This window comes from Stenella coeruleoalba, assembly GCF_951394435.1.
Source record: "Stenella coeruleoalba genome assembly, chromosome: 10".
Taxonomy (NCBI): Eukaryota; Metazoa; Chordata; class Mammalia; order Artiodactyla; family Delphinidae; genus Stenella; species Stenella coeruleoalba.
In genome coordinates this window covers 72,390,100-72,409,311 of record NC_137156.1, presented here as the reverse complement: position 1 = coordinate 72,409,311, position 19,212 = coordinate 72,390,100, and the positions used below count along the sequence as shown (strand labels likewise).

Here is a 19,212-nt window from a genome sequence, read left to right as displayed (position 1 = left end):
ATCTTTCTTCACGAAGTTGACTCATTTATTCTTCAAGACATAGCTCAGTGGTAGCTGTTGGTTTGTGGGGGGTATTTTCTTACACGTCTCTAGCCTGGGTTACACCTTCTCTGCATTTCTAGCCACCTGGCTATGACTTATGTCGTGTTGCTACTATTGGTTTACTTGTCCACATGGATTGGGAGCATGGACCACTTCTTTTCCTTTCTTTTTTAAAAAAAATTCATCAGTATGAGGAAGACACTGGGTAAATGCACATTGAATGGATAAATAGACTGATTTTTTTCCTTCCATTCCTCTCTTTTTCTTTTTCTCTCTCCTTCTTTTCCATTCTTTTTTTAAAAAAATTTATCTCAGGCTGTGTTGGGTCTTCATTGCTGTGCTCCATGGCATGTGGGATCTTTCCCAACCAGGGCTCAAACCCATGTCCCTGGCATTGGCAGGCGGTTTCTTAACCACTGTGCCACCAGGGAAGCCCTCCTTCTCATTCTTTTTTTCTACTTCTCTTCCGTCCTTTCTTTCTACCGAACTTACTCCTTCCCTTCACTCTCAAACCGGGCAGTTGATGCGTTATCTTAGTTATTCCTCACAGGCACTGTATGAGGTAGGCATTATGATTAGTCCCATTTTGCAGGTTAGGAAACAAAGGATCAGAGCAATAGGCAACTTGCCCATCCAAGGGGGCAGCCGCCTTAACAGACTTATCTTCCAATGTTGCTGTCTTTGCTCAAAGCACTACGGCAATTTTTTGGGGGGAGGGGAGGGAATTCCCTTCTGGCTAGTAGTTTATTAACTACATAAAAAAATCCAATCTTATTTTTGGTCACTCTCAGAAAAGATGATTTGTAGTCTGATCATCCTGATTCATCGTGTTTGTCTCCAGATAAACTTGGATTGTCTCAGAAATCCAAGCCACTCTAAAAGGACAAAGATTTGCCGTTGTCAGGAATGTTTAAATGACTTGAAGACAGTTGCACCGTCCCAAGAGGCTTGGCAGCAGCCACATCAATGGGCTGAAGACGGTTGATACTCCTGTGAACTTTGGTGTGGTTTAGGGATGGGGGGTGGTGGAGGAAGGTCACATTACCTCACAATCCCACCTCATGGATTTTTTTGACAGCTTTATTGAGATATAATTTATGTACCATGCAATTCACCCATCTAACATGTAAAATTCATTGGTTTTTGGTATATTCACAAACTTGTGCAAGCAACATGACTAATTCCAGAACATTTTCATCATCCCCCAAATGAGGGATGGAAGGATGACTACCATACCCTTTAGCAGTCATCCTGCATTCCCCCCACCCCCCCAGCAATCACCAATTTATTTTCTGTCAGTGGGTTTGCTTATTCTGGATATTTCCTGTGTAATCATATAACATGCGGTCTTTTGTAACTGGCTTCTTTCACATGGCATAGTGTTTTTTTTTTTTTTTTTTTTTTTTGCGGTATGTGGGCCTCACTGTTGTGGCCTCTCCCGTTGCAGAGCACAGGCTCGGGACGCGCAGGCTCGGCGGCCATGGCTCACGGGCCTAGCCGCTCCGCGGCATGTGGGATCTTCCCGGACCGGGGCACGAACCCGTGTCCTTTGCTTCGGCAGGCGGACTCTCAACCACTGCGCCACCAGGGAAGCCCAGCAGTGTTTTTAAGATTCAACCATGTTGCTGTGTGTATCAGTACTTCATTGCTTTGTATGGCTAAATGATACTCCATTGTATGCATATACCACATTTTATTTACTCATTCATCGGTTGACTGACATATGTTCTGTTTCCACTTTTTGACTATTATTAATAATGATGCTCTGAGTATTTGTGTATGAATCCACTGCTGAATGGGTAAATACAATGTGGTAGGTCCCTATAATGGAATAATATTCATATATAAAATGAGTGAAATACTGATCCATGCTACAACATGGATTAACCTTGAAAACATGCTAAGTGAAAGAAACCACTTATTGCATGATTCCGTTGGTGTGAAATGTCCAGAACAGGCAAATCCATAGACACAGAAAGTAAACTAATGGTTGCTAGGGCCTGAGGGTAGGGAGGGAGATGGGGGGTGACTTGTAGAGGGTACAGGGTTTCTTTTGGGGGTGATGAAAATGTTTTAAAATTTATTGTGTTTATGATTGTAGAACTTTGTAACTATACTAAAAAGCACTGAATTTTAATTTCACTTTTACTTTATAGTAATTTTGACAGGGGTGAGTTATATTTTAAAAAATTTATAATCACCATCATTAAATACATACCAGTTTCTTACTCTGCATTCAGTACCCTGGGAGACGCTGTGGCACACAAATGAGAGTAGTTGTTCCTTGTGCTCTAGGAATTTCTCATTGGATGATCCTAAGTGGAAAGTTGAAGTGGATACCAACAAAGAGTTTAATTAATGCATCACTAGGTGCTAGTTTCTGGGTACAGCCCACACTCAGAAAAATCTCAACCCTCTGGGTGTCAGCTGTGGGAATTCAGAAGGATTTCCCAGTGTGGACTCCTCCAGTATTTATGTAACTTAGACATAGTATTATCCATGCCTTACAATACTGTGAGTTCCCTTCAGGCAGGACCTAGGCCTTACGTCCATCTTGATTCCCGTACTTAGCGTTGTGTCTGGTCTGCATGGGGAGAACGTGTTTGGTGAATGGATGAGTAACTGTGTTTTGGAAGCCCCTTGGTTTCTTCCTAGGACAGAAATGCCTTCAGCTTATGGCTGCCTGCTCTGATCAGCCTGGGGGTTGCCCCTGTTGGGAAAGTGTTGCTGAATTCACCTGTCTTCGTGCAAGGGTTTCTTTTCTCACAAGTGGTAACTATTTTGTTTCTCTGGCACTTTCACTCTGGTTTTGGCTAAAATGGTGACCTGGAATGACATGGGGGTACTTCTGGAGTGTTGTGCTTTCCTCCCTGGTAATATAACCAAGATATTGGGTTCTTGGGTCAGTGAGATTTAGGAAGACAAAAGGTGGAATAAACCTCATTTTGTTTCTTTTTTAAAATCACATTTATCAAGCATCAGTGCTATAAATTCTGTGTAGCTTATGGGTCTTTGCTGCAGTAAGAAACTGTTTTTCTTTTTTCTTTTTTTTCTCTGTGAAGGTACTTTGTGTTGATTAAGTTCTTTCTGTTAAATATCCTTTGCTTGCACTGGACTTTTCTTTGTGTTGATTTTTGCTTCGTTTTTCTTTCATTTCCCATGCTGTTCAGCTACTGGATGCCAGAAGAACCAAGGTTTGTCCACTCTTTGCAGCTCGTTTGTTTTGCTCTGCACAGCCTCACCCCCTTGTGTGTTTGAGTGTCTCTGTCTCTGTCTGCATTTGTTCCCTTTTGCTTGCAGATGCAGTAATCCTGTTTACTAAACCTGTTCACAGCTTTATTTGTAAAAATAAAGTCCTCGTTTGTGTCTACTTGTAGTGGATGCTATTATTTTTATTTTTAAATGGACATGCACTTAATCACAGAAAATAATGGATAGTAGAATAAAGAACACCTTAGAAAACAGGGAATACTGAGTCTGGAGCATTGTGGGTGTGAAGAAGGTGTGTTTGTGAAAGCTTCCCTTCTAACCCTTTCCACTCCTAAATTAAAACCCTGTAGATGTATAATTTACCTTGTGACTGACACTAATATACTGTTTCTATGTATGTGTACATTTCTCTTAAGACATTCAGAAAGCATCATTGAATTAATTCCCCCTCTCCATGTGCTGTCCCATGCTTCTGAAGTCACCCTGGAGGACTTCACGGCTGGCCCTCTGGACCTCATGATTAACATTCCATCTTCATAGTGTGGTAGCAGCAAATAGCGTTTGGCATGTCCATTGACTTTTTCCCCCTTCTTTCTCCTCTCCTGCTCCGTCTTTCTCATCACAGCACCTGCAGTTGACAATCCAGGCCCTTCAGGATGAGCTGCGAACCCAGAGAGACCTCAACCACCTCCTGCAGCAAGAGAGTGGCAACCGAGGAGCAGAGCACTTTACCATCGAACTGACGGAGGAGAACTTCCGGCGGCTCCAAGCTGAGCATGACAGACAGGCTAAGGAACTGTTCCTATTGAGGAAGACCTTGGAGGAAATGGAGCTGAGAATCGAAACACAGAAACAGACCCTCAATGCCCGAGATGAGTCGATTAAAAAGCTTCTTGAGATGTTGCAAAGTAAAGGTTTGCCGTCCAAAAGTCTTGAGGATGACAATGAACGGACACGTAGGATGGCAGAGGCTGAGTCTCAAGTCAGCCACTTGGAAGTGATTTTAGACCAGAAAGAGAAGGAAAACATACATCTTAGAGAGGTAAGGACATTCACTTTATTTTCCCAAAGCCGTATTTTACAAGTTAAAATACGTTAAATATGTTATCAGGTTATTACCACAGGTTGAAAGTTATCTATAGCCTTAACCAAATTGCTGTTGTCATCTGTTTTATAACCTTCATGTCTGCTTATCACCTTTAAACTGGAATTTCGCATTAGTCTTTTTTTCCTATGCCCACCACACGTATGTTCCATTATGATTCAACACATATTCAGGACCCAAGTGTGTGCAGCACATGTCAACTCTAAGGTGGTTTACAATTGCTTTCCTACAGATGGCCATTGTTTCAGGGCCTTTTAAATGCACTACTGGTTAAATTTTAGATGTTTATTAAGTATCCTCTTTTTAAAGGAGCAAAATGAATAGGTGATTAGCAAAACAATGAGCATAAATACTTTTATAGCTGAATTGGGGGTGGAGTTTTCAGAAAGTAAAGCCTAAGGATATTTCTGGAAAGAATGGAAAAATGTGCCGACCAATTTTGAACGTTTAGATAATCTTCGCCTGCATTTACATTCATGGACAGAGGGACATGAATGTTCCAAGGACAGAGCGTTCCAAGTTTTCTGAGAGTGTGTTTTGCACTTAGTTAAATCATTTGAAGTTTCTCAGAGGCAGCCTCTCTGGCTTGCCACCACCATTGAATGTTGGGAGGCTCAGATATCTGAGAATACGTAGTTGGACAGATCTTAGAAAGAATGTGGGTGACAGCCAAGGTTTGAAATTTTTATAGCAGTTCCTTGCTACTATGGTGGATGTGGATCTCAATAGTACCATGTAGGCAAAATGCTGTGGCAGACACAGATCTCACAGAAAACAGGAAGCAATAAAATGGCATTAAGTATATTTGCAAAATATTCTGCAGCCATAAATAAGAATTCGAAAAGACATTTGCTTTTAGACCAAACTAGATTGCTTGGCATTATGTACCTTTTTGGATGGGCAGCACTTCCAGTGAGTCATTTGTTTGGTTGTTCAGAAAACATGGCTTTCGTGTTGGGATTTGGTAATGCAGGTGCTCCCAGGAGTTTTCTCTGATATAGACTGTATTTGCTTATAACATTTGAGTAGACTTTTGTGTCTTCAGATTTAATATGCTCCATGCTTATTCTCTTTGGTTTTGTTTTCATGAGACCTTAGCTACATGTTTGGGAAGTCAAATGGCTTGGTTTCACATTGAGATGCTTAAAGATAAGCTTTGTTGGGTCTGGTCTTCCTATCTGTATTCCAAGACTGTGAATGTGGTGGGAAGACTTCTAAGATCCCTACCTCTCGGAATTCATATCCTTATGTAATCTTCTCCTCTTGAGTTTAGGCTGAACCTAGTGATTTGCTCCTAAACAACAGAATGACAGAGGTAATGGAATGCCGATGTCACTTCCATGATTAGGTTTACTTCCATCTTGTTAGTACACCCTGTTGCCTTCTCGCCTTGCATGCTTTGATGAAGCAAGCTACCATGTTGCAGAGGCCCGTGTGGTAAGGAACTGTGGGTAACCTCCAGCTGACACCCAGTGAGGAGCTGGGACCCTCATCTGAACAGCCACAAAGAACTGAAAACTGCCAACAGTCACTTAGTAAGCTTGGAAGTGGATCTTTCCCCAGTCGAATCTTTCGATGAGACTTCAGTTCCTGGGCTGACAACTTGGTTGGTGCAGCTTTCTGAGAGACAGTGAAGCAGAGGACCCAGCTGAGCTGTGCCCAGTTTCCTGCTCCACAGGAACTGTGAGATATGAAATGTGTGTTGTTTTAAGCTGCTGAATTTTGGGATAATTTGTTACACAGCAATAGATAGCTAATACAGTGGAGCAGAAACTAATCTCTTTCTGTCTTACTCCATAGACTTTCCATTTAGTTGACAGAAGAGAAGCAGTGATTACTGGCATGTTATCATTGCATGTAGAGTGTCTGTGGATTTTGAAATTTTGATTGTGTTATCTGAAAACTGTGGTTGGTAGATTGCTATAGTTTAAAAAAGCTGCTGCTTTATTTTGGGTTCCAAGGGATCATGTTGGATGTATAGCAAGGCTGTGATACCAGAGAAACCTCTATCTGCAGCATTGACCTTCACTCCATTTTGGGATCTTGGGGTCAGGTAGTCAGTCTGAATAGATTCTGCTCACTGGTAGCACTTAAATAGATGGTGCCTTGATTCTGTTTTAGTATATCTCCGTTTAAATGAATGTAAACACAATTTGGTTTGTGTTTTATGAGATTAGTTGGTCCTCACGATGGTCTGGCATGAATATGTCATGTTTAGAGCCTTAAACATTAGTCTAAGAGCGCATAGAGAGTCGTACAGAAAACGCAGCGCAACGCATGCAACTAGTTTCCTTGAGCACCCGACCAAAGTCGGTGGGTGGCCCTTATCTTATCTCATCAAGAAGGGAGAGTGTGAAAAAGTTGTCTATAAAAAAAAAAATCTCATTTTAAACTTGAACTCAACAAACAAGATTTGGAGGCCTGAAAGGACCCTTCCCAAGAGAAATAGTGTACTGGCTTATGAGAGCCATTTGTTATATTTCCAGGAATTTTGGTAGCTTGAAATTGGTCATGGTGGGAGTATTTACAACGTGGAAATCAGCAAGTGCTACTCTCAGGGTCTTCTGCCCGCTTCGCCCCATCCCTGAAAGTCCATTTTCCAACACACCTCTAAATAAGTGCCATGAAATGTTTATCTACGGTACACTAGGAAGAGGCAAGTTAAAAACAGTGCAAGAATTATGATTCTGAATCTATTAACCAGTCATAGTTCATCAGATATTTTCATAACAGCATCTGGATAGATGTTTATCTGTTGGGCACTATGAAGAGTGCTTTACGTTGATTCACATTTAATTCTCACAACCACCTCATTTGTTCATTCATTCATCCATTCATCCATCCACCCATCCATTCTGTGAATACTTATTGAGGATCTGGTCTTGAGTAATGATAACTGATAAAATTTGACTTCACGGTGCTTATATTTTATTGGGGTGAAACAGATAGCAGTTTAATAGTTAAACAGAGAAGTATCATGAGAAAAAGAAGAGGGTGAAGTACAAGTGAGCTGGGTGGGGTCAACTTCATATTGGATAGTCAGGGAGGGCTTTTTGAAGGGGGTGACATTGTGAATTTGAATGACAAGAAGGAACCAGCCATGTAAGACTCTCAGAAAACTCCTGTTAGATGGAAAGGCCCATGCCTAGGAGGTAGGTGCTATTATTTTGCCCATTTTGCCTGGGGAAACTGAGGGACGAGTGACATCAAAAATCTTGCCCAGTGTCCCACAGCTAATAAGCTGGTATTTGAATTAAGCTGCCTCCAGTCTCCACTCTTAAACCATATCTTACATATATTCCTGTTCTAGAAGAATCTTTCTCAAAGTGTGCTCCACAGAACATGCTGTTTTGTGGGATATTGTTATGTGTTATGAGAGAAAAAGGGCTGCAGGGCTAAATGAACCTGGGAAAATGTTGAATTCCATAGAGCTTATCGAAGGGCTCTCAGACTCTCTCATATGCAAGTGTGCATTAGTTATTTCCAAGAAGGGGCCTGGGGAAGGCAGAGCCTCGCAAACTTACTTGATGTGCTTTTCTCTTGTTGCACTGATGTTCTTTGTAAAAACACTTTGAGAAAATGCTATGCTAGAAAAGAAAAATTGTGCTTTTAATTTGTGACCTACAAAATATGTAATAATATACAAATAGTTGTTTCCCATGGCCAATTAACTGGGTAATTTCCTCGATTAGTTATTCTAGAAAGTAAAGTTTATTGTAAGCTGTTTCCATATTCTCTACCGGGTTTTAAGACTGTTTGTTCTTCTGTCAGGGTATTTTTTTTTTTAGTGGAAAAATATGGCTGACTGCTTTTGGTATTAAACCAGTAAGAATAACCCAGCTTGAATAAAGAAGTTGCCTGACCTCTGTTAATTTAAATGAATCTAAAGCAGGATGTAAAATGTACTTGAGGTTTTAAGTTCAGAGTGTTCCTGATTCCTTTTTCATTTTGCACGATTTAGCCCAGTTGGAGCTGAATGGTGTAATGCTGGGGAATGGAGTGTTAGTGGTTTTATGATTAATTCTCAGGCAGAGGTGTTGGACCTCATATAAACCCCATCTCCTGGAATACTGGCTTTGTTTAGCCCATTGTTTCAGGAGATTGAGAATTGGCAGGAGTTGCACATGGGGAGGGTTGGGTTGCTTTAGTGTCTTGTTGTCTTTTGGTGGTCTGGAAAAGACTGAGGGTGAAACCTCTTCTTTGCCTGGCAGGAAAAAACAACAAAAAGATTATGATCTCAACTTATTTGGAAGACCAGAACTACTGGCCAAGAACTACAACCGACAGGCTGATGTGAGCTGAAGTGTTGGCTAAAATGCAGGCATTGCTCACTAGTGTAGTCTGATGCTTCTTGATACAGGTTGATTTGATAAGACATTGTTTGATGTGGTAATAGTTTACCTTGTTCTCCAGCTTTTTCCGCAGAGGACATACTGTTCCATATAAAGGTTTTAGTAATCAAGTACCCGAGGTACTACTGATCTCGTTAAAGAAAAAGAGGGTTTACATACCAGGATCCTCCTATATTCACTCTCCTTAATGTTTTCTCGGCTGATGCTCAGAAGAGAGTCAGGAGTCTTTGGATTCATTGTCCTGTAAGATGTTTGAGGGGAAAGGATATATGTTCTGCTGCCATGCTTGTTGATCTTCTATGCTAATACCCTTGGGCAGCTTGCTATTCTTTGAAAGGAAGGGCAGAAAATCACTTAAGTCATTGGGAGCCGCAATTGCTACTAACCCTGGACAAGTAAAGCCCCCAGGATACTGGGCCTAGGCTTCCCTCCATGCTGTTGGGGGCAGGGAGGAGGAGGGCAAGGCAACATGAATTCTTGGTCTCCTCGTTTACTTAGCCAAGTAAACTTGGACAACTTATCCAAGTTGTCCCTAGACCAGCAGGAGATCCACCAAGGCAAAGTCTATGACCTAGAAGTTCTTGAGCTCATAAGCCTTTTACTGACAGCTCAGACTTCACCTGTATAATCAATCTTCACCCTAGTCCACCCTCTGTCAGTACCAAATGGCCTTGTTCTCTTTAACACACACTTGTCTCCAATTTGGTTGGCTGAGCCATGATTTTGCTGCTGCAGTCATTTCTAAATCTGACTGTACAGATAATACATTCTATTTCTACCAAGAAAGCTTATCACAGAAAATATTCCCAAACACAAGTGACCATATAAACATAACATTTTATATCCTTTTTTTGCAAGAGTTTTTCCTATATATAATAGAACCTAACAACTGCTCCCTATTTTAATAAAGTAAGTTTTAACATAATCAGTACCTTCCATCAATATTCCCAGACTTCAAATATCGCCTGCAAGATGCTCAATAAATATTTGAAAGAGTGAAAAAATAGTTTAAAAGTACCTTGAGAGTTGCTCCGTGGTTTATTTTGTCAATATTGGACAAGTTTATAATGATTGTACAGAGCCATATTCTGTTGTTTTCTCTCATTGCTCTGTGTTTGGAGTGGAGCAGTAGCTTTGAGGGTAAGCTTAACTGGAAGTTTTGTTTTTTCAAAATGTGTTGTACATCACTGGGCACATGTTGAGCATCCATGTACAAGGGTGCTGTGGGAGCATCCATGGCAAGCTTGTGGTCTTGTTCAGGGATTCAGTTGGGCAATAAGACAAACAGCTCACACGTATGGAGGCTTATTCTCTTTTTTTTTTTTTTTTTTTTTTTGCCGTACGCGGGCCTCTCACTGTTGTGGCCTCTCCCGTTGCGGAGCACAGGTTCCAGACGCACAGGCTTAGCGGCCATGGCTCACAGGCCCAGCTGCTCCGCGGCATGTGGGATCTTCCCGGACCGGGGCACGAACCCGTGTCCCCTGCATCGGCAGGCAGACTCTCAACCACTGCGCCACCAGGGAAGCCCTGAGGCTTATTCTGTGTCAGGTGCTGTACTAAGTGAAAACTGTTGTCATCATCCCCATTACACAGATAATAGGGCACAAAGAGGTAAATAATTGTACCTTGTCACAGATCAAGCACTGGAGCCAAGATCAGAACCTGGGAAGTCTAGCTCCAGAGTTTACACTTGTCACCACTACACACTACTGCTTGTTGCGGTGGTGCACTGAGAGGCCCTCGAATGGCACTTACATGCTGCGCAGCTTAGAGGTAGGAGAGCTGACAACTGGCTTCCTCCGTGATAAAGCTGGTCTTGAAAGGCAGGAAGAATTTCAACACGCAGATATGGTTGTAGAAGAGATAGTTGAGCCACATGTTAGAGGTGGGAACTGTGGTGGGTTTGGGGCATAGTGAGTTTGGAGCAGCTGAAACTCCACCTGTCAGGAGGGAAAGGAAATAAATCTCAACAGGTGGTTTGAGGTCAGGTCACTGAGGACTCTGAGCACGTGATACAGGAAGTTGGTCTTTACTTGGTACTCTGGGCAGCCTTTGAAGGAATTTTCCCTGGAGAATGGCATGATCAGGAAAGATTGTCAGGTGCTAATTGATAGTAGATTGGATAGGAGGAGAATAAAGGCATGGCGATAAGTTGGAAGGATACTGTTGTTGTTCAGGTGAACAAGAATCTGAATCTGGGTGGTGGCCAAGAAATTGAAGGGCAAGGTCATCCCCACCTGCAGGCAGGACTTTGACAGCTCAGGAGCTGAGTGCTAGGAGCTTTGAGGGGCAGCCAATCACTGTGGGCCCTGGTAGAGGCAGGTGGTGGGGCAAGGGGCAGGAGAGAACTGTCGGGAGGGGGAGCTGGGGTTGAGGAAAGACTGTGGATGTGTTGAGTTTGATGAAATCCTGGTGGAGCTGTCCAGCCAAGGGTGAGAATATGGCTGAGGAAATGACTGAGAAGTTCTGCCCAGATGCACAAGGCATTTCTGGCTATTGGTCACTTTTTATTGTAGTTGTTTTCACACACACTTCATTATTTGTGACCACCAAGCTCCCAGTTTATATGATTGTTCTAAAGGCTGCCTTGTCACTCTTACTATTATTTAGGAGGAGACCCTAGGAACTGCATACTTTTTCATGCTTCTTTTCTGAATAAGCACTTAATTTTGAATATGGTATCTTGAGATTACACGGACTTTTCATTGACTGATGCCTACTTGATACAGATTTCCTTTGCTCTCACTGAGTTTCATTTTCTCCAAGCATTTAATGCAGGATAGATCCCAATGAAGAATCTCTGCGGAAAAGCACTTTTTCTGGACCCTGCTAACAACACATCCAAAAACAGGATTTCATAACTTTCACCCTCACATTTCTGATGACATAGGGAATGTATTCATTTCTGTTTAGCAGCATTTGCCTCATCTTTAAATTCTAATACGTTCTTTAAAGTTTAAACACTGCATGCTAATTTGAAATGGTCAAGGTTTTACCCCATATTGATTTTAATGAGTATAATTGGTTGCTTTTTACAGTAACAAAGACTGATGGAGCCCCAGGGAGCCATTAGGCTCAAGGCATATTGCAACCTGTTGAGAAGAGAAAGTGGCAGGGTAAAGGGTGTTTGGGGAAGTGCCAGGGAGGGGGGAGAAGTCAGGAGGTTATGCTGGGAGAGACTCTAACAGGACTCTGTCCTCCTGCTGTACCTTGGGTGTGACTGCTTTTTGAAAGCTACTCTTTTGGCAGCTGACCTAATTTATCATTGTCATCATTTGGTGAAACAGTGCACCACAAACAAAAGCTCAGTGGTGAGAAAGTACTCCAAGCACTGGTACTGCAGATACTTGAGTGTGTTTCACAAGCTGCAGCAGTGGGAAGTTGCTCACCTGTAACAGAGTCCTGCGTGTCTTGGATGGGGATATTAGCTAATACCATACATGTGGAGAAAGCTTTGTACTTTATAGAACACATTGCATTTTAATGACTTCCTGTGATGCTCCTGGTAACCCTGTGAGGAAACTGAGGCTCAGAGAGATTAAGAAGTGATGACAGGTAACATTTACCGGTACTCATGAGCTAATCACTTTTCGGGGAGTGCCGTGTAATCCTCCCAACAATACTCTAGGGTAGGAGGTGGTTTCCTGCCTCTCAGATGAGGAGGCTGAGGCCCAGAGAGTCTGGTCCCGGTTCTCAGAGCAAGTAGTGATGGATCTAAAATTCAAAATTGGGCCTGCTGGTTCCATGCATCTGTCCCTAACCACTTCTTGAAACGGCCAGGGATTTCAACCCGAAATCTCTGAACAGACAAAAGACGAGAATTCTGGTCTACTGACTTCTTGCTCAGGGATATTTTGTCTGTAAGTGCAAAAAGAGGAAAAAATGCAAAAGGCTTTTTTTTTTTTTTTCCTTGCCACGTCTTATCCGGGCCTGCTGAATTGGGGTTGGTAAGTCCATGAGGTCACCGAGCAGTGGAAGGTTAAACAGTGCCACATAGAAGGCAGTACCAGGGCTAGGCCTCCTCAGACCATGTGTGGCTCATTAAAATGAAGGTACTTGCTTAAAATACGAAGCATGGTACTGCATATATAGGCGTTCCATGAATTCCTAGGGAATAGGTGAATTTTTATAGCAGAGAATAAGGAAAAATTGGAGGTGCTTAGAGTCGGACCTTCTCCATTTCATCTGTTCAGTTAGCCTTCTTTTTCAACTTTACTTCATCATTACCTCATTGCCTAAAAGAAATACTTTGCCTTCTCAAAACGACTTTACTTTTTATCTAGTTTTTGTTGGGTATTGTGGGTTTCTTTCTTTGTCAATTGTGAGATATTAAAATTGTATTTATAACCTCCTAATACGTGCCCCATTTCGTTGCTCTTCTAATGGGCCAAAATTTGGTAAAGCAAAATCTACTTTCCTAGCCACCTGGCTTGGTTGAAAGGGATAGCTTTATCTGTGTTTCCAGTTTGGCATATAGGTTGAAGGATGCCTTAAATGTTTTGGGCAGAGTGTTAAATAAGGCAATGAGAATGGTTGCTGGTTGATTCCTTTGAGTGGCTTATAGTTACAGCAGTTGTAAAGAATGAAATAAACCCTCCTTACTAAAGGAAAAATATAATTATATGAGTAGTTTGTAGAAAAAGGAAAAAGAAAGATAAGTGAGACACTAGAGTGAAAATTCTAAAGAGTCACTCACTGCTCACTTAGATTAAGAGTTGGCAAACTGTAGCCTGTGGGACAAATGTGGCCCACCACCTGTTTTTTTTTTTTTTTAATGGCCTGGGAGCCAAGAGTGGTTTTTACCTTTTTAAATGGTTACATTTGAAATGGTTATGTAAGTACCTATGTAATATCCTCTATTTTGCCTGTGGCCCTCAAAGCCTGAACTATTAACTACTTGACCCTTTAAGAAAGTGTGGAGATTCCTAATTTTGATGATAGGTAAATAGATTTTGAATCAAGAGATTTGGTAAAAAAACATACGGGCAATTAAGTTATGTGCAGAGTATAAAAATCCTACTACTTTTATGTGTAACTTTTGAGTTTTTTTAAAATGGGGAGACAATTTTTTTCATCATTTCTGCACATTTTTCTTTTTTTATTAGATCAGTGATTTTAATCTCCAGAATTACAGCACGTAGGGTATTGCCAGTTATCACAAAAGTCTGCAGCTCTTTCAGGAGTGGTGGGTGTTAGGAAGGTAACCTGTGTGGATTAAAAAGGGAGTCTGGGGATTCCCTGGTGGCACAGTGGTTGAGAGTCCGCCTGCCGATGCAGGGGACATGGGTTCGTGCCCCGGTCCGGGAAGATCCCACATGCCGCGGAGCGGCTGGGCCCGTGAGCCATGGCTGCTGAGCCTGTGCGTCCGGAGCCTGTGCTCCGCAACGGGAGAGGCCACAACAGTGAGAGGCCCGCGTACAGCAAAAAAAAAAAAAAAAGGGACTCTGTGAAGTATTCAGTAACCTAGAAAGTACCAGAGAAATGGAGGATGCCATTAAAACTCTGATAGATTTAGGAATTCTGACCTAATTAAAGCACAGGGTTCCAACTCGTCCTTCTCTTATGTTTTTAAAAATAGTGTTTATTGATACTTTTTAGGCTTATGCAGTTAGTGCTTTAAAAATCTGTGGCTGCTTTGAAGGAACTAGCATGAAAAAGAACGTGGCCGTGTGTATACAGTTGTGTTAAAAAATATTTACTTATTGTAATTGTTGGCGTGCCATAGAATTGCTAGGTTTTCCTATGGGAAGTACTCTTATTTAGGTAAAGCTAGGACCTGGTCAGGATGACAGCTGAGCAATCCCCTTACCACTGGCTGTCCTTCCTTCAGCCCCAAAGGCAGTCAGATCTCTTTTGGTGACATGTGGTTGTATGAGTTGGGTTGCCAGTTGTTAGAGCATTTTTAGTGTTGGGGGAAGACCCTGCCTATTGATGTAATTTTGCTTTGTCGGTATGGGCCAGGGTTTCTCAATCTTGGCACTATTGACATGGGGGCAGGATAAATTCTTTGTTGTGGGGACTGTCCTGTGCATTGTAGGATGTTCAACAGTTTTCTGGGCCCCTACCCACTAGAGGCAAGTAGTACCTTTGCCCTTCCCTCAGTTGTGACAATTAAAAACATCCCCAGACATTGCAAAATATCCTCCGGGGACCAAAATCACCCAGGTTGTGAACTCTGGTGTAGAGTGATTGACAAATCCTTCTGGTGGTTGGCCTGTGGACATGGCAAATATAGTAATTCCCAGCCCCATGTGCTTGAAACTCTGTTTTACTAAGGAAGGGCAACCCAGATCAAGATACTTCTTGACCCAAAGACTGACCACAGGGGATACAACTAGGAAACAGATGTGCTGAGGGGAGGTGGGGGTTTAAGCCTGAAAAAAAAAACAAAAGTGCGATGTGTGTGTGTGTGTGTGTGTGTGTGTGTGTGAAAGAGAGAGAGAGAGAGAGGCTTTCTCCAACTTCCCCCCGCTCCTTTCCTCTCAGAAAAGGTAGCAAAGAAATCTAAGGGAGGGGTTTCGATCTGAGATACCACATGGGAAGGTTGGGACTTTGTGAGAATAAGAGACATTTATTCTCAGGAGGTAATACTAATGGATCCGAGAAGACACGTGACCTGACTTTTTGACTACTGGACTCTCACTATTAATTGGCAGTTTTATTTTTATTTGTTTGTTTATTTAACATCTTTATTGGAGTATAATTGCTTTACAATGGTGTGTTAGTTTCTGCTGTATAACAAAGTGAATCAGCTATACATATACATATATCCCCATATCCCCTCCCTCTTGCATCTCCCTACCACCCTCCCTATCCCACCCCTCTAGGTGGGCACAAAGCACCAAGCTGATCTCCCTGTGCTATGCAGCTGCTTCCCACTAGCTAGCTATTTTACATTTGGTAGTGTATATGTGTCAATGCTAGCAGTTTTATTTTACAATAAATGTTGTCGTCCTTGCTTTCCCCTAAATGGCCTTTGAGTCTCCCTTTCTGTTTTTTAAATAGACATTTCTCCGCATGAACCACTATCCCCCCTCCCCCAACCCCAGCTCCACCAAACTTCAGAACAATTTTGGAGTGTGGTGATTTTATCATGTGGAAATGTAGTACAGATGTTCAGAATTACCTTGTCTTTCTCTTTAAAACATCATGACCACACATGCTTTGCTCTAAGTACTATTTAGCATTTTTATTATTACTATTAAAAAAATCTTGCCTCAGGCAGAGTCCCAGTAAATCTCAAGTAAAGGCAAATATTAAAATAGAAGTAAGTATTTATGCACATCACACTAAAAATCTGAACTCAAATTTGGCTTTTTATGCAACTGAAACTTTTATTTTTTGACCCACTTAACCAAGTCCTCTAGTTTTACCCCTTTTCCTGACTCTAAAACTTTGAGTTCAGACTATAGGATTTTGTTGACCATCCTTCCCCCTTCTACCAGTTGTCTCTAGACTTGAGTTTTTCTCTTTATCCTGCATATATTTTTGAACTCAGCCTGATCACCTAATGAAATTTGTTGGGAGGACTTGGACTGCCAGCATGAATTAATTAGCGCATGTTTTTAAAGCTTATTAATGGAGGGAAGTTTTCTTCTCACAGACAGTCCCTCAGATGCATACAGCACTTAAACAGCCGAGTTTCTGCTGGGGCCAGTAGTCATATACAGAGGAAATGCTGATCAACACCCAACACATCCCCCACTCAGAAACCTATTGATGGAGATTAGCTGCTGTTCCAACCTTAACTTCTTGTGGGTTCATTGATGCCACTTTCTTTTTATATTTCTTGGCCAGACTTAAATGTACTTCTCCAAATAGTTGTTAAAAAGGAAACATTTCTGTTTAATCACTTGAACCCGGAATTGAGAGCTCTCTCCTCACTATGTATACTTTTTAGTTGCTGGAAATTAATCCTGGTTTAGACAAATGATCTTCTTTAAGGCAGTGCTTTTTCCATGCACATCCAAATAGAAATGCATTGCAAAGTGATTTCCTTTTAAAGGACAGTGGAGATATTTGTTGTTTTGGCAGGGTACATACAGCAAGGAAGGGGCAAAACCTGATTGTGCCTTAGATAGTAGAAATAATACCCACTTAGTGTGAGTATTCCACCCTACCTTCATGATACCCAACGGTGTTCCTGCCAACAGGTTTTTTTTGCAGTACTTTCATGATGCATGTCAAGGTTTAGACGATTTTAAAGACTCACGTTTTAGTTGCTTTAGAAGACAGAACGTTGCATAATTGTCCTTGCCAATTCCTCACTGGAAACACCGTAAAAACCTGCCAGGTCCTAACCTCAGTAGGTATCCTCAGGATGCTTTTTGAGCAACTGTTACAGATAGAGTGATCATGGGAGTTTAGTGGAGACTTGAGGATGCTTGTGCCGAGTGGGGACTGTGACATGGGATGACACAGGATTCTCCAGAGGACATGAAACCTTTTTGGAAAATATGTTCTCTATTACCTTTTTTCTAGGCTGTGGTTATCTTTACATGCTGGCTCCTTGCTTTGTTGCCTTACAGACACAAATGTGTTACTTCTTGCACAGAGAACTCAAGGAGAATGGTCCAAAATGACCACATTTCCTGAAATCACAGCAGCCTTCCAAGGAATCTGTGTGGCACTGACTGTCTGAGGGTTATCACGGGGAAAGAGAAAGGTTCAAGGAATCTCATCTTGGGAGGTCGTGGCAGGGTGTTAATGGCATTAATCATCATGGCTCCTCACCAACAGTTCCTCACCACCACTGTTAAATGGAAGGCTGTCTGGGTGCCAGCCCAGAGCTCAGTGCTATACTAAGCTACTCCTCAGTGCAACCCTATGAGGTGTGGGTGCTGGGCAGCTAAGTAACTTGCCTAAGACCTCACTGGGGACTTGACCTCAGAAATGAGAATCGTTGTATCATCTACTCTGTAGAAAGTCAAGGTAACTTCCAGTCATTTCTTCCCATTCAGTTCCTCTCCTTCTCTCTGATTGGTTTTCTTTGAAACTTGCCATTTCCATTTAGGTTTCTCATCTGGTTTCTATTATGACTTCATTTAAAATCTTATCCTGTCTCTTCATATGTTGATTTCTTTCTCTTTTATTTTAAGCTCACTCCTTTTCTTGCCTTTCTGTTTCACTCTGCCATTGTTTTATGGGGTTAATTGTGTTGTTTTCTCCCAAGTAGCAGTGCTGGGCTTTTGCAAGAGACCTAAGAATGCTAGTGAAACTTACAGGAGACTTCTGGCAGGCCGAATTTTAATTTAATCAGCAGTTTTCTCTGCCTTCTACAAAACCTTTTCATCCACCTCTGAGTTTATTCTTTGGTTTCCAATGAAATGCCTATGCAAAACACTTTCCCACAGGGCTTGGCTCAACAAATACCATTTATGTTTCCTTGAGGAAAGGTGAGGAGGGGATAAGTAAGAGTTACCTTCACATCAGTTGGTTTCCTTGTAAAGCAAGTCTATGCTCCCTTTACAAAACATAGATTTGTTTCTTAAGAATCAGACCTTGCCTGGTGGCATTTTATAGGTCACTTGTTTGGGCACAGGTGTTTGTACTGAGCTGGGCAGACTCAAGAGTGACCTTTGCTTCACCATCCTGGTTTCACTTTGTAATCGCTTCAGAATGTTACAGAGTGGATTATATTGTATGGTAAATAGCTGCTTTGAATACCTTGAATAAATTAACTTGAATGTAATACATGTGATACATGAATTACATGTAATGACGGGCACATACTAGGTGCTCAATAAATGTTAGCTTACCATTCTTTTTATTTTTTCTTTTTATTGAAGTTTTGTTGATTTACAGTGTTGTGCCAGTCTCTGCTGTATAGCAAAGTGACTCAATTATACACATATATACATTCTTTTTAAATATTATTTTCATTATCATTTATCATAGGATATTTAGGATAGTTCCCTGTGCTATACATTAGGACCTTGTTGTTTATCCATTCTAAATGCAATAGTTTGCATCTACCAACCCCAAATTCCTAGTCCATCCCTCTCCCTCCCCCTCACCCCTTGGCAACCACAAATCTGTTCTCTGTGTCTATGAGTCTGTTTCTGTTTTGTAGATAGGTTTGTTTGTGCCCTATTTTAGATTCTACATGTAAGTGATATATGGTATTTGTCTTTCTCTTTCTGACTTGTTTCACTTAGTGTGATAATCTCTAGTTGCATCCATGTTGCTGCGAATGGCATTATTTCATTCTTTTTTACGGCTGAGTAGTATTCCATTGTATATATGTACCACATCTTTATCCATTCCTCTATCAGTGGACATTTAGGTCATTTCCATGTTTTGGCTATTGTGAACAGTGCTGCTATGAACACAGGGGTGCATGTGTCTTTTTTTTTTTTTTTTACGGTACGCGGGCCTCTCACTGTTGTGGCCTCTCCCGTTGCGGAGCACAGGCTCTGGACGCACAGGCTCAGCGGCCATGGCTCACGGGCCCAGCCGCTCCGCAGCATGTGGGATCCCCCCGGACCGGGGCACGAACCCGTG

At 41.8% G+C, this 19,212-nt stretch overlaps 1 protein-coding gene across 6 annotated transcripts in view; it reads left to right on the top strand.

The window, feature by feature from the left end:
• The window catches only part of ERC2 (ELKS/RAB6-interacting/CAST family member 2), an 865,290-nt gene that overhangs the window by 160,141 nt on the left and 685,937 nt on the right, over positions 1 to 19,212 (top strand). For all 6 annotated transcript variants that reach the window (XM_079933813.1, XM_079933814.1, XM_079933812.1 and 3 more), the window contains exon 3: positions 3,878 to 4,294. In XM_079933813.1, the coding sequence (XP_079789939.1) occupies positions 3,878 to 4,294 (417 nt within the window). The remainder of the gene's footprint in view (positions 1 to 3,877; positions 4,295 to 19,212) is intronic.